This window comes from Pseudomyrmex gracilis, unplaced genomic scaffold (assembly GCF_002006095.1).
Source record: "Pseudomyrmex gracilis isolate BER0280 unplaced genomic scaffold, ASM200609v1 scaffold_206, whole genome shotgun sequence".
NCBI lineage: Eukaryota > Metazoa > Arthropoda > Insecta > Hymenoptera > Formicidae > Pseudomyrmex > Pseudomyrmex gracilis.
Window position 1 is genome coordinate 183,310 of NW_018020790.1, and position 24,304 is coordinate 207,613.

Here is a 24,304-nt window from a genome sequence, read left to right on the forward strand (position 1 = left end):
CCATTGTTTATTTTTATTGCATTTACAATCGCGTATACATGGTTTTCTTCAAAGTAATCCGACGACATGTCCGATAGATGGGAAAGAGGAAATGTGCAGAGTTGTGCTTGATGTAGCAAAAAGAATCAATTGACTCGCTCGCGTAGACATTCTGTGAGAACGTCGTCACAATATTCAATAAATAAATAAATAAATAAGATAAATAAATAAATAAATATATAAATAAACATATCTTACAAATGGTAACTACTAATTACGCGTAGTAACTAAGGAACGCAGACTCTCGCAAGAGAGAGATACGCAATTGTGTATCTCTCAAGTAAAACTAAATATTACTTAAAACGCAATGTGTATATAAATTTCTAAATAATTAAAACTAATCAAATAAATAAAATTCGCCCACAGAATTGAAACTGATAGTTTCCCCGCTGCAATTATGCAATAATAATAATCTCGTATCAAACTTCAACTTGCCGTTCGTTTCACGCTCAACACACTCTATGGTCACACACTCGCGAAAAATCATATCGATCGATCAAAGTAACACTTTCTTTCTTTGGTATGACGTAAATTCCTCATCTTTATATAACTATAAATGTTGCAATAAAAAAAAAGAACTAAATAAAAATCGTAATCGTAATACATAGCCGAGATGGAATGCAAAAGACGTGCCGCGCTTATGCGACGATACAAAGAGTTCAAGACTCTCGCGATCGATCTTGATCGGTCATTATTGCACACTTGTGAGAAGATACATACGTAAGTAACATATTAATAAAACCGATTCGTGTCTTGCAAACCGAAAATGGTCGAACTAATCGTTCGGTGGTGGACTTTCATTTGACTTCGCGTTAAAACAACAAAAAAACCAAACGAACAGAATTTTTATATACGATGCACTTGAGATTCGTTTCGTAAGATTCCACATTTGAAAAAAATCGAAAGCGCAAACAGCTTTCTTTCAAGGTTGAATGATTGGTGAGTAATTGAGATTACATGTGTTTTCTCGGAAGAAACCGGCGCGATCGGGAAAGCGGCCGGTCAGAATGATTTCGCGCTTTCTTACGAAATTACGATCTAAGTATCTCGTATAGCGCCACCGACCATCGAGTAAAAACAAACAAAAATAAAAAAGAAAAAAAGCGAAACAGCATTTGAGAATGCATTTTGCGGGACGCGAAAAAGTGTCGCAAATACTGAAACAACATCAACGTGTAAAATACTGTTCTCGCGTTAAGCCTCGAATAGTTAAATAACAAAGTTTGAACACGCCATTTGTTTTTGTCTCCCGAGACTATAATCGTGTACTTAGCGCGTTAATTTGCTCTTACACCTCCGACATATCTTTCCCGCTGTTGCGTTTTTTCGCATCGTTTCTTTTTTAACGTCGCGCGCGTGTAACGTTCATATATTCTCGTCCCGTAAATCTCTTGTCTCCGATAATTATTTTAATTGTTTACGTAAGCGTAAAAGTTTAAACATATGTATATATATATATATAAAGAACTCTTGAAGCGCTCGGACGGAGTGCTGGTCCGTAGTAATGGGTTGTGTCGACGGATCACGGAGGTGAGAGATCAATTAAATATTTCTGTATATGTGTGTGTGTGTGTGTGTGTGTGAATAGGTGTATCTTTTTCTTAAGTATTTTACTTCCTCTTTACTCACTCCGTCACTTCTTTCTCTCCTCTCACACACATTCTCTCTCTCTCCCTCTTCCGCAATTTATTTATTTTTCTTCCTCCTTTCCTAACTGTCGCCTCGTTTCCAGAGTGTGCTTCCGAATTAAATCAACTGATAATACTCCCACTGTTCCTCCCGCGTGTCTTCTTTCTGCAATTAGAATAGCGGAAAATGGAATTAGTTTCAATCTACAGAGAGAGAGACGGTGGATTTGCGACGAATCTCAACCGACAACTCGCGCGCGCGAGTTACAGACCGGACGAGTAATAAAATCTCAAGTTGCGGATCTTCTCCTGTGTTATTTGCTCTCGTATGATGTCGATTGAAAACGACGAAGAAAGAAGTAACAAAAGTAGACAAGATCGCGTGACACGTAGGACAGGAACAAAAATGCAGGACGCGTCGCTTATCTCGCGGTCGCGTCTTCCGCCCGAAGTCGGAAAGTCGCTAATTAGTCTTGTTGGGCTTCGGCGCCTTGCGCCTCGCCGATCTTTCATTGTCGCGAAATTATTGCGCGAGCGGTGACGCATAATAAACCTATCGGTCGACGCGCGCGTGTAATCGCTTTTACGTAATCGCGTTGAACATATAAAAAACAAATGTCACTGTGTGCGAACACACGCGCGCGATCATCACACGCACCATGTGCTCATTCATAAATAAACATGTTCATCCGCGTAATGTATATTATATTTATTGCGACGTGTATAATTTACCGCGCATATACGCGGATTATGTACGCGCGCGCGTCACATCTGACTTACCCAGGGCAAGGAACGAATTTGTTCGGAATGCTCCGGAATTGACTCCGCGTCTCGGGCTACGCGCAGCAAGCCCAAAACGGTTTGCAATTTGTCTTGAGCGATGCCATCCGAGAGGGATCTTCGTCTGCGACCTCTGCAACAACAACAATAAAACAACAATAGCAAACACGATGCGGATCGACGATTAATTCATCCCGTTATTTCCCTCCGACGATCGTTTTCGTGCGCAAACTCGATGGTATGCAGCATCAAGTTTTGCGTTAATGCGCGAAATGACAAAAAGTCACTTTCGATAATACCGCTGAATCACACTCGAGTTTCTGTCTACACTTGGTGTTTTTTTTTTTTTTTTTTTTTTTAACGTTAGGCGGGTGTCACGTTATCGAGGATAGATTTGCGGCGCGTCGTGTCATCACGTCTTGAGCTCGTGAAGCGAAACGATGAGAAAAGATGACGCTTCTTTGTGCAACAGTCAAAATGACGCAGTTAGTGAAAATTTAATGCCAACTAATTGTACGCGCGCGCGCAATACATCATACATGTGCATGTGTACATACATATCACGATTTTATCTGTATGTTGATGGCAAATAGATGTTATACAAATCGTGAAAATTCCAAGACGAGAGCGTGGCTATATCTGTTGTTGCCACGTAATTTGTTTATAGAGACTTAATTAATTGATCCCCCGCATCGCGCGATAACGAACGGAGTCGCTTGAGATACGCGCAAGAAGAAATCTCACGTAATAATAGCTGTTAGTGAGGAAAGAAGACTGTTATCTCGCTTATATAGGTCAAAGTATTTTTCAAGTTCTGTCGTTTTTTTTTTTTTTTTTCCTACTACTGTTCCATGCTTGTTGCAACAAGTAGAAGAACAATCGATTATTTGGTCACTCTTTTCTTCCCTACCTTTCTCTTCTTCTCTCGTGTGCCGTTGTTAGTTTGTTAATTCTATCTTATTAAATTAAATGTTCTATTGAAATGTTAATATTTCGCTGGAAACTTTCGTCTGTTTGTTTTGTTTTTAAACAAAAAGAAAATTATCTCGGAAGATTCGTTAAATTATCTTAATTACATGTGCACTGTACACGTGAAGAAAAAAAACGATCGATCAGAAGAACAAGTTTTTACGCATTATCTCGTTAATCATCGTGAGAGATTGCTTTGCGTTAAATAATTATTATTCGACGACACTCGTACTTCGTCACAATTACGTAAACGACCTCATATCGGGCAAAATTGACGTTATAAATATTGTCAATTAATTTACACACACAGGAACGAGTAAAACGCGCCGCGACGTCTGTGTAAGCGATCTCGCGCACAGAGAGATCCGCGGTTCGAAGAAGACCGAGTAAGAACAACATAGCGAATAGAAATTTATTCACAAAGCATTTCAGCGAAGAAGTAACCTAGTTAGAGGTTCCATTTGCCACCATTGACTTATTTCGTCTTCTCGTTTATCTTCCGCTCGCTCTCGATCGCGCTCTCTCCTTTTCTTCTTCCGCCAGTTCCTTCTCTCCGTATTATTCAACTGACGTTGTCGCTTACAATTTTGCGCATGCAGTCGGAAGTACCTACTCCGTTCTCTCTTCTTACAAATTTCCTGTTTCATTAAAATCGATCGTCGGTAGTGTAACGTTACATTGCGCGCGTATATTCACAAGTCACTCTTGTTCCGCGAAAGAAGAGAGAAAGAGAGAGAGAGAGAGAGAGTAAAGGAATGTAATTGCGAATACTTGAATAATTGCTACAACGATAAGAAGACGCGATAATGTTCCGCGCAAAGTACAGCGCACGCCCGGCAACGATATGCACAGGTTCGAGTGAAAGATAGCGTATAAAGATTTACGGAATTCTCGGAAAAGGAGAAAGAGGGAGGTACGTGTCACTCTTATCTCGTGTAATATGACCGATTTCATCGCGATTGCGATTGTCTATTATGACGATGCAACGATAACAGTTGTGACACATCTGATTGACCAATTGAACAATTTTGTTTTTTGTTTTATAATCTTGAAACTACGGGTGGTCATGTTTCGCTTGATTCTTTTAACGTTTTTTGACTTTCTTTTTTTTAGGAAGATATTCAAAGAAGCAATAATATATGAACACAAATGAGACGATCGTCGTAATTGGTGTGAGGATTTCTGAGGTTTGAGAAAACTTACATAATGGCTGGGTCCACTTTTCCGAGTCCTACGGGAACCACGACGCCCTTCACTTTTTGAAGCGCCAAAAGGGTTTCAAGTTCGGCGAGTCTCTGATCGGAGATGCGTCTCGATCTGGAAACAAATCGGTACGCAACGAAATAGTTTCGGACACACAAACGAACTGGTTGAGAGAAAGTCTTTATGTCTCTCGGGAGAGAGAGCCGCTTTCTTAAAAAAAAAAAAAAACTTGTATTACGCAAATCTCGATTCATTTTAATCGATGGCGAGCGAGCGCGAGTATATAAGGCGCGGTATGGTTTTTCTCGATGTATAGACGACAAAAAGAACATATTCATCGGCTCAATAGCGACGCTAATCTCTCTCGCGGAGCGAGCCGCGTGCGGCAAGGCAACGGCTATGTGTGTTTCAACGCGCGCGTTATCGTCGCGAAGGTTTCAGAAAAATAAGTCGGCCACGCTTCGTCCACGGGTAATTAAGATAGTTCGATTTGTCTTTTTGCATACTGGTGTCGTCATTCATCGCTGTGTTGAATTACATATGTAGCGAAACGTCGATCGACGCGGATCTAAGAAGATCTCGCAATGCGGATGTCGCCGATAAGAAGAGGAAGCGAATAATCAGTGGCAGTAGTGTTTTCCGGTAAGGTTGTTTTTGTTTCGTTGTTGCAAAAGAAGAAGAAACCGGGAGGACGATATCGCGTGTTCAAACACAATGCGAGAATAATTTAATAACGATTTAATGTGATTTTTTTTTTTAAATAAGTGGTTTTTTTTTTTTAAATAAATCATTACCTCAAATGCAATTCGTTCGGTCTTCCGTAGGTCGTTTCCGACAGGAGCGCTATGAGAAGAACGCATAAAATCGCCGAGCCGCTCGATAGATTCATTGTCGTGTTACCACCACAGTCAATTTACGAAATCGAAACGATAAAACGAATTGGCGAAATTAATTGCCGATACGATTGCAAATTATCCGGCACGGATTTTCAACACGGCTCGTCGACACACACTTCTCTTCCACGTTTTTTTTTTTTTTTTCGTTTATTCTTTCGTTAAAGAGATCAAGTTTCTCTTATCACTGACTGTATCAATTCTGAATATGATCTCGCGCTGTAGTCTTCGCTCTGTAGCCACCCTCTTGCGCAGGTTTCGTCTTCTGATGAACTGTACCTATACTCTTGGCTGCATCGACATATATACCGGCGCGTTGTCGGCTTCCCTATCCCCACCGTTGCTTCAACTAGATCGCTCCCACTTTTAACAGTTCACCATTACATAGATCCACCCTCACGTTCATACACACGCGGTACAATCAATTCTCTTTCTCGATCTTTTTTGCTCTAAATCTCTAAATCGACTTTTTTCTCCGAAACGTAGTTTGTTGTACTTATTAAAACACACACACACACACACACATATATATATATATATATATCTGTACATATGTAATTATCCCTAAAATTGTTTTACTTGATCGTGGCGCTCGATAGATTTTTTTGTCGCGATCGTAAAGTCGCGCGCTTTTTTTTTTCATCACTCCAGTCTCTCCTCAGAGCCGGTATAATTAAGAAATCGGAAAGAGAGGGAAAAAGAGAGAGAGAGGACACGGTTCTAAATGCATAATTATGCAAAGTGAAGAATTAATAGTCGCGCCGTAAACTCTCTCTGTTTCTCTCTTTCTCTCTCTTTTTCTCCGAAAACGTGTTACGCTAAAAACGTATTTTCTAATATGTCGTAATTTTCGTTTCCGCTCTTCTTTCCGCGCGTTTTTAAATTTTCCAGAACTCGTGATTATCCGGATGCTTCCGACGTACTTCAAAACTAATTACGCGATGCCCGCGTGTATACTTAAAAACTTTAATTAGCTTCTTTGCGCAATATATATGTATATATAAATTAGTTGTAGTATGGCATCCGCTCGATTCTGCGTCGATTGCCCCAATGCGCATCCACGTCGCCGTCCGAGAAGAACAAAGCTCTTGTACTTTTTCTGGAAATTTTGTGTCAGCTTTCTATAGACGACGCGACAAAGGACGATCGACAAGAGAGAATCATCCGTTTCTTCGTCAGTTTCCAAGTTTTTCACGTATAATATTTTCTTAGCGACATACGTAGATACACACGGAGGATGAGTAAGAACGAAAGATTAATAAGGGCAACAAGGCTCTTCTCGTCTTCTCTCGTGAAAGAAGCAATCGAGAAATCGTGACAACATGATCGCAGCGACAAAAATTCGATTGTTTAAATGAAAAAATAAAGAAATAAACACATGCATAAAATCTACTCACTAAAAATGTTTACTCCTTGAAAAGCTACTGGAAAAAAAAAAGATCCTTTTTTTTTCTCTTTGCGTGTTATTTTCTTTATATTTTTTTTTTCAAATTGAACATTGTTCCATTTTGAAATTTCAATAATTGTTCCTAATTAAATTAACGCGAATGTCGTCTTTCGCCGATATAATTTATTTTGAAATAAATCGCGTCTTCCACATGTTACTTTGTCTTATCTTCGTTGTTATTATTAATTCTTGTTATTACATATTCGATGCGCAATGCTAATCGCACAAAGCGACACATACACACACTCACAAAAGAACACGTATATTTTGCCAAAGTTGCAATTAAAAACTCCCAATTAATTAAGAAGCGCTTAAATGATAATCTTCGGAAAGTTTGCAACCTCCACAAAGAGAGACACGCGGGAACACGTGACAGACACACTCTTATTTTTGCGATACATCTTGCATCATACGTGTGCTCTCGCACATAATGCCGCTGACGTAAAGGTAAACTTACTTGCGGAGGGAAATACCTATACTAGGATACTAGGAAACAAGACGGAAAGAGAGACTTTATGACAGTTTACTCGTAATCTTCCGCGATCTGTTTGCGGACGCGCGAGCGCGCGCGCGCGATCGCTTCGGTAGCTATTTTCGATGACTGTGGATTTATTCTTGAAGTCAACTCTATTAATATTACGCGCAATCATCGTTCAGTTATTGGCTCTATCGGGAAAACGTACATATCGCGTAATTCGATTATTATATTCGATTGTGTAACTTGCGCGCGACATAATCGCACAACGTCGTAACTTGCCGATAACAAGAACAAAGTTGACGAATCGTTTTTTTTTTTTTTGTAACAGGTGTTAAACGTAATTACATTAGAAAAAACGTTTCAAGGATTAATTTGACCTTAAAAGCTCAGGTCCAGTGGTGGTAAAATGAAAATGAGTTGTAGAAATGTTTTGAAGATCGAAACGTTTCGTAAAATTTGAAAAGACAAAAATTTCTACAACTCATTTCCATTATCACCACTGAATCTGGGCTTTTAGGGTCAAATTAAGAGCAAATTAATCCTTGAGAATTTCTTCTGAAGCTTATTTCGTCACTTAAACAAAACTTGCAATCGTCGACAACGACTGGCGGCAAATTGCGCAATGTTTAATTACATCTGCGTAACTAACTAATTAACTCTCGATCGCGAATTAAAACCGCGATGTCAGAGCTATCTCGGAGCTAATTCTAATCGTGCAAGGAATTCCTCGATTATCATTTTTTTTCTGATTAATTCCACGATGCGAAACGGCAGTTGCGCGGCTTTCTCTCTCTCTCTCTTTCTCTCCCCGAAGATAGCCGCTAAGCCATTTCGGCGAACGAAACGCACATCGGCGATGTGCTGTTCCAATTTCTAAATTTGTCCGTGTGTCGGTCGCCATGCGATGCTTCATTTTATCAATCACTTTATCAATCTGTCGCATTTGAAATCGCAAATACTAATGCGTGACTCACGAATTGATACTCATTGAACGCGCTGGCGATCGTTTATCAAAACGGGACGTTTATCAAAACCGCGCGCTTCAACGCAACACTTTAACTCACCCGCGTGAGATTCTGTGAATCGTCTAATATATTCTTGAAACTCTCAATGAGATTTCGTTGTCGAAGTTGTTTCGCGCGATTTTAACTTTCGTTTAACTGCCTGTACGAAACGCAGTTGACACTTGAGCTTATTTGTGCTTAATTGTCCCGTAAAAAGTGCGGGATTTCCCGATATCTCGGTGCTTTGTATATGCGCTATCAATTAATCGAACTCTGCGCTATCGAGATATAATATATGTCACATATGTGTGTCTATTTTTTTTTTCTCACACACAAGTTCTGGTCTCGAACTTCGCTCTCTCCCGCGACAAGTTCACACTTGGCGCGATAAAAAGTACTTTTTTTTCTCGTATCTCTAATCAGCTCTAATCTTCTATCGCGATCGATCTAATTCAACACTTTTTGTTGGGAAAGCGATAACCCGTTTGTTAAAATTCTGTCTGACTTTAATCTTCGAGATTTTTCAAACAACGCGCCAAGTGACATTATTCTCTTTCTCTTTTTTTAATTCCAGAGAGAGTGAGAGAGAGAGAGAGAGAGAGAGAGAGAGAGAGAAAGAGAGAGATAATCGAAAACTAATTGAGGAGAAAAGACAAATTGAGTTTTTGAGAGGAAGAGAGAGAAAGAAACAGGAAACGTCCCACATAGATGTGAGTCACTGATTGCGACTGCTATTCGAAATATCAATGCGAACGCTGTGCGAATACTCGATCGTCTGGGGATACCTTTTTCCCATATCACTTGGCCTGGTCTTTTACACCGCGACGAAAGCGACTGGTGTTACTCTTTGTTTTGTCATGTCTTTTTCGATAAAACGGAAAGAACGCAGAAAGCGCGCACCTGCAACGCGAAAATTGCACTTTGCCCAAATTCTTCAACGTCACAACGGAGATACAACGCAGACGTGCGATAAGCTCTATGACCTAGATTATCTCTGTTTGGCGAAACGCGTAATTACCGACAAACACTTTTTTTTTTAACGCGCGACTTTTCTGATGTTTTCTTGTCTCGAGGACGACAAGAGTATGTGCGGAGAGACGATAAGAAAGCTCTTGAGTTTTTCATTTTCTTTTCGCAATTTTGCGCGACATGTTGTATAAACATTGAGAGAGAGAGAGAGAGAGAGAGAGAAAAAAAAAGAGAGACACGTGTGTCGCGTGTGTGCTCGCACGTAACGTCCCTCGCATACGCGTCTTCGGTCACGTACTTGTCTACGAAGCTTGATCGAAGCTCGTACACGCGCGACTTTCGATGTTTTTTTTGTGGAGGGGAAAAAGAGCGCGTCTCACAATATTCGAAATCGCTCGGCAAAATTGGATCTCTCGAACAGCCTATGTAAGCGCGCACGATGTCGCACCTTATGCGGCGAAATTCGTGGAAATTACTTATAATAAGAGACGGTGAAACATCGGTTCGGCACTCGAAGAAACGACTCGCGCAAGGGATGGACGTAGGCGTAAGACGATAATCTACCGCGCGCGCGGTGCTGAGAATTCGGAAAATGTTGGTATTCTCATAACGGTGGGATGTTATACGCGCGTGTTCCTCCGCGTTTTAACGTGTTACATAGTTTGCACTTCTCATACACGGAGTGTAAATATACTACGTTAATACTATTAATACAAATATTATTAATATTATCCTTTTGTGTTTAATTTTAACAATCCGCGTATTATTTAACATTCGGTAGAACCCAACAAGATTTGATATATATAAAAAAAATGCGATAATTTTTATTGCATATAAGAAAGACATTTTCGCGAACTTCGATAATTGACAAATATGAGTTTACGTCGATAACATGTGCGAAAAAGCTCGGACGATGGAGATAAAAATGTATGCGATCTCTCTCTCTCTCTCTCGTTAAAGAAGTTAAAGAATTTCTGGCAATGAGACGAGAGCAATTGATGTTATCGTCCACGTGTCAGCGTGTGATTGCCGAATCGCGTCAATGTCTATTTTGAATTCTTCTCGGTCTAATAAAGCCTTCGCACAAGAGAAACAAACTTCGGGCGCGCGTGTATTGTTCTTTCTCCGTAACTTATCATTTTATATATTTATTCTACGTGCAATTGAAAAAAAAAAAAAAATAGAAACAAAATATCTATAAGCAATATCGATGATCGCCACGCGGCAAGATGGCTCTTCTCTTTCGGCGATTCGCCGAAACGTCAATGTTGCGCCATTTGCCACACAGTGCTGGTGGACATCTAAATCTGAATTAACACGTAGGATGTTAACGCGGTGACCGTATTGACTCGGTATGAGCTTCGAAGTCAAGACGCGTGGAATCGGATATATCGGAAGCCGCGGGAAGACACTGCGACACGCGTCTCTCGACAGAATGCAATGGTGCGTCTGTTCTCTCCGTACTTGTGCACATAATAACTCTCTCCAGTGTGAATTATTCTGCACGTGTAAATTATTAACGTGTAAATTACTTTGCAGATACGTTTGCAAGTAATGCAAATTTTGGTTCGAAGAACAAAAAAAATTCATACATTTGTCGGCACATCAAATGCAAATGACAGTCAAAAATGATAATTTGTGAATCTTGATCTGGCCATTTTATTAATGTTAAAATTAATGTTAAAATTATTAATGTTAAAATTAAAATAAAAAGAAAAACAAGTCGATCGACGGCAATTTTCGTTTTTGCAAACCTGGCCGATAATTTATGCGTCTATCTTTCTCAAGACACGATGACACTCACCTCAAACGGTGGAATGTGCTTTGTTACCGAGAAAGAGAAAGAGCGAGATTTCTTCTTACGTCATGAGATACTTATGTGTTCCTCTCTCTTCTCATCCGCGAGTACATATTCCGAGACGGATTTCTATCGTTTTCTCTCTCGCAAAAACGGTTCTCGATGATTCGATTACATGACGACCGATCCGTTATCGAAACGTCTTTTGGTTGGCCAAATAATTGGGCGATAAATCACAAAAGAACGTAGCGTCGTGTGAAAATGAGCTTGTTTTCGGTTTTTTTTGTCGAGAAAAACAAGAAAAAACCAGTAATTCGTTTTTTTTCGCGATAATTTGGTGCGCAACTCCCGCAACTGCGCTTTTCAATACACACAGTGGTGTGAGAAAAACGCACAGACACATGTTTCTCTTTCTCTCTTTCTATGTGTAAACAGAAATTTGCGATTTATCATAATAGGAAAAAAAAAAGATAATTTTGCAGTTGCTATTACAGATACGCTAATGACCGTCTAATAAATGTTTTCCTCGTTGTCGCGAGTATCGCAGACAGGTCGTGGACTGAACGATAACCCTTTCTATTTTGGTGTCGAATTGCGTGTGAATCACGGAATTATAGATTTCTCGGGCGCGAAGTTTGATTTTCATACTTGCAGTACGCAGTGTAAACAAAGTTATATCTGGCTAAGTGTTTTTTTTTTCGCGCGAAGAGATGAGCAACAATAAATTATATTCTATACGAAACCTGATCTATAATAAATAAATTCGCCGTATTGCTTTCTCTCTTTCTCTGCATTTATTAAGATATAAATATTACAGATTCTGTTACAAAACGATGACGTGTGGATAACGACGCCGAAACGGTATATCGGAGCAATCAACATTTCACTTTCTATTGTACATCGTATAATAATAATGATAAACTTTAGTGCGCAACATATTATACACATATCGTAGCATATGTACGTACATGTGCGCACGTGCGAAACATGTCGCTGGAACGTCAGCATTTGTTCGAAATGAGGAAACAATCGAGAGAAAGAAAAAGGAAGAAGATTGATTGTCACGTGTCCCGTCGTAATGTCAAGCTTTTCAGAAGTGCTACAGATGCGCCACACCATTTTCGGGAATACGTTGCGACACATTTTTTTTTTTGATCGATGTTCTACATCGCGGAGAGAACTTTCATACATCTACTTCTAAATATTAGATTGACACCCCGAACACGCTACTTTGAAAGAAAGAGAGAACGCTGAGGGAAGAAAGAGAAAGACGTAATTGTATTCGTAAATATGAGCGAAAATGCGACGAGAAAAGAGAGAGATATCCGTGGTAAAATAAATGCGACATTTTAAGAGAAATTCAACTTGCAACGCGCGCGAAACACAGAAGAGCTGGGATATTACAATGAACTTTATATAAATTTTCGAATTTTACATACGTTATATGTAACAAATCGTAAATTATGTTTTGGTTTTACAGATGAACAACGAAATTTGTTCGAGAAGGATTTTCACAATCGTGCGTGTAATACGCGACTTTTTATTATTATTATTAGTTGAAAATCAAAACGACTTTTCGCGCAGTGCGCAAGTAAATGTATTTTTACACGTAGTGCATCTGGAGTCGCGAACACTTGGATGACGATACGTGTATGAAATAGACGTGATAGACTATATATGGAGACAAATTCATGCTCTTTCTTTCATCCGACGAATGCGCTTCGAAGCGCGACGAAATAAATAGAATTTGTAATCCCCCGCGTTTCCACGGAGAACTCTTTCTCGTCACGGAAATCCTTTGTAATCTAGATATACGAAATGAAAAATTTTCCGGATTACTTTCCGGGAGATAACACACTTGCGCGCGCGATACGCGGTGCGTGCGCGACGCATTGAGAAAGACGAGGACACATCGAGACGCGGGTGTGTATATGAGTCATTTCTGGGTTTTCGCTTCGATATTGATTTCTTGATAAAGTAAAGCATTGTTATCGGGGAGACGGTTATTGTTGCGAATGAATGTCGCTTGCGCGCATCGCATTAAATATGTAACCACGTGTTGCGACAACTTTTGTGAAATTATCGCACACACGGCCGTCGCGATACAATAATTTATCTTCGCGCGCATACAAGTACGTACAGACGGCGTCATTAATTCGAAGAATAGGCGCGGGGATCACATAAAAAGTCCAGTTGATCTAAATATCCATTAGTCCCAAAATCGGGTGTCCAGTTGTGGACACCCGATTGCTACTAGTTAGTTAGTACGGCGCTATGAGCAACCGCCCCGCTTGCCCTCCGATCCCCGCGCCTATTCTTCGAATTAATGACGCCGTCTGTACATTCCGAGCTTGAGAAGAACGCTCGCATCCGGGCGCGAATCTGAAGATCGTATTGCGCGATAATAAACGTGCAATTTTGAGATACGTGTGTCTTGTATGAATGAAAAATAATGACAAAAGAATGTACAAATATATATATATATATATATATATATATATATATTGTTCACACTTATCTTTATACAAAACTGATACGTGGATATCGCTTTATAGATGTAACAGTTATCAAAATTAAACAGATGGTGTTTGATCCTCGTCAATGCGATCAGAATGTGATATATCTTTTAGATTTAGAAGATTAGAAATTTTTTTGTTGCTTTGTCAAATCGACTCCGTTGACATCAATTCCAAAAATTAAAAAAAGATGAATGTAAACAAAGAAGTAAAGAATGATAAAGTTGTTTTTTAAAGAAGATAATAAGATAATAAATGAAAAATTGCGTTACTTAAGATATATGCAATCTATCTTATATTTAGGCGATGTTAATTTTCTAATAAAATCTTGGGAGAGATTTACATCACCCAAAGTGTGAGAAAAGAATTTCAATCTGTTTTTTATTAATTTCAGTGATGTCACTTAAAAAACGAAACACTAAATTTGAAGGTATGTATATTGCACAAAAAACAAAACTGAAAAATATAACAGATTTTACCAACTGGTTTTCAGACTGATTCAAGGTAACGTCTTTTAGAATTTTAAATGTTATCGTCTGCGAGACCATCACAATCGCATAAAAAACAATATACGCGCCCATTTGTCGCTATAGAAGTTTAGTTATTCTCATATAAGTGAACCAGGTCATTTTCATGTAGATGAACCATCATTCTGTATCGTGCTGCATGTAAATCACGTATACGGATACGAACCTATATGAGTGTTCAGTTACGCGCGAGCGAATATGGAAGTTCACGTTTCGAGCGGGACATCAGCGCTAAGATAAGAGAAGTGACCAACAAGTGCACGTGCATTGCGTAAATACAGCTGAGAAGAAAGTTCTTCCGTGTTGGTCCGGCGTGCGCGGAGCAGCTTCTTGCGTAATACTTTCGTCGCGCGCGGATCAAGGAAAGTGTCCCTCTCGCTCTCGTCTTCCCTCCCCTTCTCTCGTCCGAGAGTTGCTGCAGCAACCGCGCGGCTACATATATAGGTGCATCCGGCGAGTGATTCTTTTTTTTTTTTTTTTTTTTTTTTTTTGTTGTTGTTGTTGCGTCGCGCACTTCGATGTAACAGTGAAAGTACATCACACGGGAGTTTCAGTTTCTTTGCAAAGTTGTTGAATGTATTTCTAACCGGTGTCGCGCATTGTTATCGATGTAGATCGCCGCGCGGCGTTTCTAAAACACGGTCGACGATAAAGTCGTTTTCCCGAACGGGAACGGAAACGAAGCGGATGTTGTCGGTAAATAGACCTCTGCGGGCGTGCAAAACGAAGACTCGAGTTACAATCGAGTTTAAAGGCAACAGCTGTCTCGAACAGATTCAATTACAGCTTCCGTAAAAAACACGCGCGCGCCGACGACGAAATCTGAAGTGTCGGAGCGAATTGCCGGGGATGTGTATGTCTTTTGAAATATAGTTAAGTATTAACACATTTTGTTCCTTAAATATTGTTATAGCGTGTACATTTGTAATAATTATTAATTTAAAAAAAAAAGAGAGTGAAAGAGAAAAAAAGATCATTGATTTCTTCATTTGTGGATCCGGTTAAACGACAATATACCGTTGAGACGGTAAGACACGATGCAATAGGTACGTCTCGAGCAATTACGTGTACAAATAACGCGCATGCAATGTAATTAATATACAAATATGTACATTAACGCACATGTCGCATTCGTCGCTAGCGTGTGCAACGTGATCTGTGCGAACGAGTAAGAAACACAATGTGGCACTAGGACACGATCAATTTTTCAGCCTCGGTCGGCAGTGATGCGAAGGTTGAATTTTTCCACACCACCTCGGTTGATTCTTCATCATCGGAATCACCACGTAATCGGATTCGCGATTTGCGATGATAAGTCGGGATAAGTTGTGATTATCACAGGTGGTGTTCTTCGCGCGCAGAACAAACAAAAAAAGATTCGACGAATTTGCATCTCGTCGATCGAGAAGTAAAAAAAACTTTTCACCCCCGGCTCTCCAACCCTACGCATGCGTTGCGAGCCCCCACGCATGATTTCCGCCATCTGCTGTCTGACAGACAGTACACAAGAGCGAAACATACAGAACGTGCACACAGCGGTGAAGTCGGGCCAGTGTATCTTTCCTCTTTCGTCGGGACGGTTCGTTACGTAGCGGGAAGGTAAGTCGGTTGAAGGTGGTGGACAACATTTTTATGAGAGAGTTTGGCGCGGCGCGAAGTGTGTGACTGCGGAAGAAATCGAAAATTTGTCCCGTTCTCTCCGAGTCGCTTCGGATGAGTTTATTTTTCGGCGCAAAAAAATGTAACCGGCGAAATTTCCGCGTTTCGACTCGGTTACTTCCTCGGATAATTTGTTATTGTTATACGACAGCGGCGCGCTTTTGTCACGAAACAAATAGTTTGCTAGAATAGCGAGAAGATTAGTTTCTATATGGCCAGCAAAAAAAAAGTAATTTGCTAAGCCTATCGAATTTTATGGTCTTGTCGACAAAACGTTTCTAGTCGATAAAATAAAACAATTCGGTGGACTCAACAAATTTTTCTTGCTGATCGTGCAGCAACCAATCTTGCTGTTATAATTGATAATTGAAAAACTTTTTTTTTCGTAAACGTCTCAGACTCGTCGAGCGAGAACGCGTTTGTTCATATGCAAAACTAGAAGCACTTGAAGTATGAGTTATTTTACGTGTGCATTAAAAAAAAAATAATTGGAGCAAGCTATTGCAACAATCTTGACTAACAAAAGTTAACTCACACAATGTGTACAATTTAATGTAATGCGTGCTTGTACATACCAATATTCTATGTTACGTGTGTTATGTTTTGTCTTCTCATTTTTAAGAAAAGCTAGATGTTATGTGTTCTTTTGGACATTTTAGTACCATAATTAACTATTAATTTGCACTATAAAAGATATGTATAAAAAGATGTGTTATGTGTGTTTGTAAATTAATTATATGGTTAAATAACATGTGTTTATGTTTTCTCAATATTGACTTATTTTTCTAAAATTTTAATGTGTTATACAATTTAAGAGAGAGAGAGAGAGAGAAGAAAAGTAAATCTAAAAATAGTTATTTAAATCGATAATATTGAATATTAATATTAAATAATTTTAAAAAGCCTTTATATAAATAAATATTTAATACATATATATGTATATATACATAATGATATTATATATAATATATATACAAAATAAAATAAAAACGTAAATATTTTTATAAATGCAGAATGGAAAACAAAACCAAATAACAAATTAATTACACAGATGAGCATTGAGAAATTTGGCTTACTAGAAATATAATAGAAATATAATAGAAATATACTTATATATATATATATATATATATATATATATATAATGCCAATATAAAAATCAATTAAGATTCAATTGTAAAAAAACATTTATTCTTTTCGCAGTAACATCGATTAACAAGGCAAATGAAGTTAAACTAAATAAAACCATTAAAATTAATTAATCTTACCAACTTTGATTTAATTTATAACATATGACATGTTCTTTCCTTTTTTGTTTGCTTACTATATGAAAGAGTACGCACATATTTAACTGTTTTAAACGCAAAATATATAAATGGTAATAAATGTGGAAAGACAACGGCACGGAAAGCCGAAGATTCCAGGTCCGATTCCTGGCCGAGGTGTTTTTTTTCACATTTTTAAAACTGGTTAGGGAAATATACTGGTGTTTTGTTCACAGTATTTTTAAAACTGGTTAGAGAGTTCTCTCATATGCGTGATGCAAATAAGCATCCTATATGAATTTAAAAAATTGAAATTTAAAAATTCATATGGCTCTTATTGTCGTTTATTTCGCGTTAGAAACTTCACAGTCTAAGATTCTTTATTAATGGTTAAATGTTTTACTCGTTTAAGCGATGTAAAATTCGATGTGAGAACATTGTTGATTAATAATTTTTTGTATCTCAGCAAGATATGATTCACAACTGCATGCGCACACAGGGATACGCACACATTCGTACACGTAAAAATCGTAACTTCTAACACGGGCGACCGATCGATATTTGGAGCGTCGATCGACCGCTTTCCGAGTTGTACCACGTGCAACGACGGCGTGTCATAACGTTGTGTTGCTCTTTTCAAAGAGCGTGATTATCCGCGCACAGTTATAGGACAGTGTGTCAAAAAATCTCATGGGAGACTGAAGGAGCCATAAAGACACCGTAAGAAAAAAAAGCGCGCATTTGCGTTTTCGAGAAATGAGCGATCATTTACGAAGAGCGTGTAAATCCAGGAGTGGGTGCGTATCGATCATTTTGTCGTTTTTTTCTTCTATAAAGTTTTCGTTCAAATATATGAAGGTGTAATAATAATTTGAGTGACTTGGTGACCGAATTGGGAAGGCGATCGCACGGAAAGCAAAAGATTTCCAGGTTCGACTCCTGGCCGAGATGTTTTTTTCGCAAGTTTTAATAGTTAGTAGATAGGGGGGAAAAACAGGTGTTTCTCATATATGTATATACGCAAATCCAGCTTTCTGTATGAATTAAAAAATTGAATTTTTAATTCAAAATTCAGTTGTAAAAATTTACACTGAAATAATATTTATATATTTGTCTCGCACGAACATGCAGCGCTCTTTGATTTAATGTTAGTTTAAAATGAGTGAAGACAGAGAAATTGGAAAATTATCCTATTCGAAATTTATTTCTACGCTGTTGTGTTATCAACAGGTGTTTTATTTAAAAAAAAAAAAAAAAAATAATGATCTAAAGCTGGCTCATTATTATACGTTGTTGCAGCTCGCCATTTGCGATATTGATAACTTCAGTATTGCTCAAAATGTTTTTAATTAAAGTATATATTTGTAGATTCGCGAAAATCAATTCATAGCTAACAGCATGAGGGAAAGAGGCAGCAGAAACGTTATTACATTGCGTACAACATTGTGCGTTAACTGTCGATTAATTTTTTTACAACGCGATATTTTACGATGCTTTTTTTTACCGCATACATCAGAAAATATTTCATTGTAAAATACATGTCGCAAGTAAATATTTTAACTTCTAAATAGCTAATGCAACAGTTGAACTTCAAGCTAAAGTATAAATTATTGACGAGTCACACTTTAGCGTCAAGACGCTTAATTTGCATCTTGTACGTCTGTTTGTAGTTTGAATTATGGAAAAAAAAAGAAGCCAACGCGTGTCAAACTTGTCACAGATTCGCAAAATAATTCTGGAATCTACAGCCATCCGGAATCTATGGCCATTACAAGTCTTAATTAACCCTAGATTTATTTTAAAGATTAAAAACTCTACAACGACATTTCATTTCTCGACATTTAGAATGTGTGTTACCTCGCTTCTTCTCCGAATTCTGTCTTATTCGGTTCCAGGATAAGGCACGTTATTTCTGCCAGCTAAACAAACATTAAAAACAGCATGATAAATGAAAATGATAAATAAAACTTAATCACGATCCGTTCACTCTCTCTCGTTTTTTATTTCCAACAGTTACATCATACTTGAGACCCTCTCTATAGCTTCTAAGTAAATTATCTTCTAGCATCGAGTATACAGGTCGACAGAGTGGTCAATGCGATAAGCGTCTAACGTAAACTCGACCTTGGCGAATAGACCATTTGTTGATTGCGCGACGCGGATGTATATATACGTGTGTGTTACTGCTTGTTCGTTTTGATAAAATTTTTATTGCAGGACAGTTTGTCACACGTATGCTATCGGGAAGTGTTACAACGAATTCCTTTTTCGCGTGTTATTTCATTTTCGTGTTGCGTTCCTCGCGAACGTTTGGCTCAATCTCGACTTAGAAATTTATTTATTTTTTTTTTTTCCAGGAAATTTATCCTCTACACACATTGTTTGAAAAAAAAAAAAAAACAAACCAATTAATTTCTTTTCCATTTATTGGATATACATAATTCGCGCAAATCTCTTCCTTTTATTCGGTGATTTAAAGCACAATATAAGTAGTTAATGCGAGCGCGCGCAAGACATACAACATATAGCGCGACTATACGTAGTACGAAACTACTTGTGCATTCACGTTTAAAAGTTTAATAATCAGTTTTTTTTCTATCTCTCTTTCTCTTTCTCTCTCGGCTGATGATCGTCACTACCGCGGCTTTATCGATTTGAAATATGTTCATGATGTTTCGGGTCAAGGATGAAACACCTTCCGTAATGCATAAATTATGTTCGCACGTGCGTACTGTACTTGTTCAAATGACAGTTGTACCCTAAAATCTCGCAACGTCCTCTTAGTCGTGCGTCGACGACGACGGGCGACAATTTATTTTTACGACACCATAGTTTGTTTCCTTTATCATATTCTTTATCGCGTATCATAAATAAAAAATATATCGTCATAATAAAAATATATGTCGCGCTCAAAAAAATCGACCGAATCGTCAACTTGTTTCGTCGAAGAAGCTCTCTCGCGCGTAAAAGTACGCGCGTCCAGTAATTAACTTTATATATTCGCTTAAAGAGTTTCATTTTCTCACATTAATAATACGCTGTTTACACAGGTAGTGCGCACAGTTCGGAACACAATTAAGATGGCAACGACGAACGCACAAATCGGTCCAACGTACGCGTATGAGAAGCACCTGAACGATTGTTCGATCAAGATGTTCTTCGCCGAAAAGGTGATACTGTTAACCGGTGCCACGGGTTTCGTGGGAAAAGCCCTGCTGGAGAAATTGCTGCGAACGTGTCCCGCTGTGACCAGAATTTTCGTCCTGATACGTCCAAGGACGAAGCAGTCCATCGAGGAACGATTCAACAAGCTCCTGGAAAATCCTGTATGTAACATGTTCTTTTTTGTCGTTTACTTTTTATCTCATATATATAGTGTGCAGACGAGTGTCTCAATGTGGAGAACTTCGTTTTTGCCTTTTCGCATTACCGCTAATCTTTGCACCTTCACATTTGCATCCGAGAAAAACGGATATAAATCCGTTGAAAAACTTGATCTTTTTTTTTTTTTTTAGTAGACGTATCTAATGGCACTTGTGCTAAATTAATGCGATATCGATTTCACTTCTCTTGCACAATCCTTGTTTAAATATTTCATTAGCGCGCTCTTACGTGTAAAACAAAGTCGTCAATCAAATGCGCGACGAAAGGTCGCGATTGTTAACGTTCCCACAATTGTTGCTCCGCTCTCGTGATTGCGCTCGTATTAAGATCGCACTCTGATATATATTTTTTTTTTGTTTTGCGCATATAATTCTCAACAAACAAATAAGTTTCTTCCGTTTTTTTCGCAGATTTTTGACAAGATACGATGCGACTTCCCGGACGTGTTGAACAAGGTCTTTCTCGTGAAAGGCGACCTGGGCCTACCAGACATAGGACTTCATACCGAGGACAAGGAGATGTTGATACAAAGCGTTAATGTTGTTTTTCACAGCGCGGCCACCGTGCGTTTCGTCGAGTCGTTGAAAGTGGCCGTCAATCTGAACACAAAAGGCACCGACCGCCTGTTGGATCTGTGCAAGTGCATGAGGAATCTCGTCAGCGTTGTTCACGTTAGCACGGCCTACAGTAACGCCGACCGACGTGAAATCGAGGAATCGATATACACGTAAGCGCTCGTCTCTTTTAATTATAAACAACAAACAAGTGTCCCACACATGTTTCTGTTCCCCCATTATGTGAGCAAAAAACCAAATGTTAAATTTCCGCAAAACACACGCATTTTCAAGAAGAATTTAATGATGTCTTCGCGAAAAACAATGTTTTTGTTTTATGTGACGTCGTTATCGTGTTTATTCGTTCTCTACGTGTGGAAGATGATAAGATCGTAGAGACCGTCAAGATCGACAAGCACACATCTCAGTCGTCGCGTACGTTGAAATGTTAAGAATGGAAATATGTCCGGGTTTTATTAGGTACGAACAAAGCTTTTTCTCTTAGAAGTATAAAAATATTCGATACAGAGACGTGGGAGAGAAATCAGTAATGGTTATAGAGACGCTATGTACATATATACGTTCGTGTTCTAACAGCTATTTCTTGTTCACGAGAGTTGGAGAAACATTTATCGAGCATTTCGCGCGCGCGTGTGTGTGTGTATGGGAGAGTAAAAATGCCCTTCAATCCGCTGATGATTACAGCACAAATGTGAAACCTCACACGGTGATTGATATGTGCGAAAACTTGGACGACGCGACGTTAGAAATACTCGAGAAGAGACTGATCGGCAAACATCCGAACACGTACACGCTGACGAAGAATTGGGCGGAACAGATCGTGCTCTCGAAAGGGAGAAACATGCCGATCGCGATCGTACGGCCGAGTATAGTCGGTGCCGCTTATCAGGAACCCTTTCCCGGGTGGATAGACAATGTCTGCGGTATCACAGGTACTGAATGTCACAAACGTTACGCTGTTTTAGCACGCGGAGATTAGAAGAAACATAGTTCATTCGTTTATTTAAACTCCGTATTTATATATCGTACGTTACTTGTGACAAAGGTATAATGACGGAGATCGGTCGGGGAACCGTTCGAAGTATCGTTTGCAACAAGGATTTAATAGTGGACATGATTCCCGTCGATTTCGTTGTCGACACGTTGATCTGCGCGGCGTGGTACAACAGTGTGGAACGGACCGACACGGTCAAGATTTACAATTGTGTCAGCAGCCCCATTCATCCTATAACGTGAGTATAAAAACGTGGCAAAATTTACGAATCGCTAACAAATACATCGCTTTAGAAACGGATAAACAAAACTCGTATGGACTTTTTTGTTTGGCAGATGGCGCAAGGTCGGAAATCTCACTAGAAAATACGCCATCGAATCTCCGTCGAAATACGTAATGTGGTACCCGGACTTCACATTCAGAACAAATAGATTCATTCACTACATCGTAGCGGCTGCGCTGCACTTTTTACCCGCGTTCATCGTGGATGTTATATTGAGAGTGCAAGGTAGCAGACCTATGTAAGTAAACTTTTCTTTTTTTTCATTTTTATCACACATTTTGTTTTTTTTAAATATGGTCAGTATAACACACGCGTCGTTTTTTTCATCACAGAATGATGCAGATCACTAAGCGTTTCGAACGTGCCGCGAAAAATGGCGAATTTTTCGCGATGAACGAGTGGAAATTTCACGCGGACAATATGAAAAAGTTGAAAACCATCGTGAAAGAATCCGAAAATTGTAATCACTTTAACGTTGATATCAGAAGTTTGGATTGGGACAAATACATGCAGCGCTACATACTGGGAATCAGGACGTACATCATGAAAGACAGTCTAGACACGCTGAGCAACGCTCGAAATCGTTTATCAAAGTAAGTTTCAGCGCGTGTAATTACTTAATTAAATCTCACACTTATGTATTATTCTAAGCAAAAAGAATGAATAAATTTCATTGATGTTACAGGTTGTATTGGATACAGAAAATAACCAAACTGTTCAGTATATTTTTATTAATAAGACTGATCAAACTCATTAGTAAATGATATTATCCGATCTGCGGGTCCTACAGATCGCAATTCACATAATTCCAAGAGAGCGTTTCTTACAAGAATATGATGGGAAAAAAAACTATTTTTTAATATAAACACACAGTGTGTTTTTATATTACACATGAAAAAAACGAGCTGTTTTGAAACGAGTATTAATTCGATTATTACAGAGAAAAGAGAATGAAACTATTTACCTATAAAATATTTTTTTAAACTGTGTACATATTTCACACACGTGTGTGTGTGTGTGTGTGCGCGCGCGCGCACGCGCGCGTGTCCATATAATACATTACAGAGAAGTATAAATTTTTAAAGATTTTCGTGAGTGAGATGATCTAATAAACGTTATTTTCTCACGTTAATTTAAAATTATTGTTTCCTATATTCTCTTATGAAGATCTTTATTACACACACACACACACACACACATATTGATCTTTAATAAAATTTCTTCACACGAAAAATCGTCGTGTGAGTCAATACTCGCATATCACAAGATATTATTGCATCTGTCGTATTTTTAAACGACATATACAAACCAAATATTTCTATATATAAATAACACATATGGTTATGCTTCTCAATTACATTACTATTAATTAAGAACAAAAATCTTATTTTTGCTAACTCTGAAAATAATTATCAAAGTCAACATGTTCCGCGTCCAAGCTTTTCTCATTGAAGTTTAATCGAAAAGTGCAGACACAGCACAGGAAACATCGACTGCATTTGGTGGCCCAGAAGAGACACAGAACGTGTCAAAAACTATAATCAAATCTATCTATTATATTACGCTTACAAATACACATGTTTAAGAAAACACAAATTAGTTTATTAAACGAAACAAAGATGAAACGAGAATATATTTATAAAATTATACAATTATACAGGCAGTTAACTTTTTACTAACACGCTAATGTTTCATAATTATGGTGAATGAGAAATAATCCGAAAGAGTGCAATCTCTAAGAATCTAAATGTAAATTGTAAATAAATGTTTTGTAATATAATAAACATAATTTTCTCTCAGAGTTTATTTCCCGCATTTACTGAGAGCGGTCGCATTTTAGCTGTTCTCGTTTTTCCATCCTTATTCATCTTCCATCCTTATTATACACTGCTA

At 38.5% G+C, this 24,304-nt stretch overlaps 2 protein-coding genes across 5 annotated transcripts; one reads left to right on the top strand and one right to left on the bottom strand.

Annotated features, from left to right (window-relative positions):
• Positions 1-5,916, bottom strand: LOC109858488. Its single transcript, XM_020435800.1, has 4 exons — positions 5,414-5,916; positions 4,620-4,733; positions 2,448-2,580; positions 1-1,833 (listed from the first exon to the last, which is right to left on the bottom strand). The coding sequence occupies exons 1-4, from the start codon at positions 5,506-5,508 to the stop codon at positions 1,786-1,788; spliced, it is 390 nt and encodes a 129-aa protein (XP_020291389.1). The 5' UTR covers positions 5,509-5,916; the 3' UTR covers positions 1-1,785.
• Positions 4,920-23,422, top strand: LOC109858484 (putative fatty acyl-CoA reductase CG5065). Of its 4 annotated transcripts, XM_020435794.1 has the most exons (9): positions 4,920-5,090; positions 5,166-5,261; positions 20,226-20,501; positions 20,970-21,286; positions 21,819-22,066; positions 22,180-22,366; positions 22,464-22,649; positions 22,744-23,004; positions 23,097-23,422. In XM_020435794.1, the coding sequence occupies exons 3-9, from the start codon at positions 20,256-20,258 to the stop codon at positions 23,173-23,175; spliced, it is 1,524 nt and encodes a 507-aa protein (XP_020291383.1). In that variant the 5' UTR covers positions 4,920-5,090; positions 5,166-5,261; positions 20,226-20,255; the 3' UTR covers positions 23,176-23,422. The 4 variants fall into 4 exon arrangements, with proteins under 4 accessions (XP_020291383.1, XP_020291381.1, XP_020291382.1 ...); XM_020435792.1 differs by having other exon boundaries at positions 4,920-5,261; XM_020435793.1 differs by lacking the exons at positions 4,920-5,090; positions 5,166-5,261 and adding an exon at positions 15,745-15,850.
• Positions 23,423-24,304: the final 882 nt, after the last annotated feature.

Coding starts and splice junctions, on each gene's coding strand:
- LOC109858484 (XM_020435792.1), top strand. CDS start 20,256: ATGGCAACGACGAACGCACAAATCGGTCCAACGTACGCGTATGAGAAG. Junction 22,067..22,179: donor CAATGTCTGCGGTATCACAG/GTACTGAATGTC, acceptor CTTGTGACAAAG/GTATAATGACGGAGATCGGT. Junction 22,650..22,743: donor GTGCAAGGTAGCAGACCTAT/GTAAGTAAACTT, acceptor TTTTCATCACAG/AATGATGCAGATCACTAAGC.
- LOC109858488 (XM_020435800.1), bottom strand. CDS start 5,508: ATGAATCTATCGAGCGGCTCGGCGATTTTATGCGTTCTTCTCATAGCG. Junction 2,581..4,619: donor AAAGTGGACCCAGCCATTAT/GTAAGTTTTCTC, acceptor TTGTTGTTGCAG/AGGTCGCAGACGAAGATCCC. Junction 1,834..2,447: donor AAATTCGTTCCTTGCCCTGG/GTAAGTCAGATG, acceptor TTCTAATTGCAG/AAAGAAGACACGCGGGAGGA.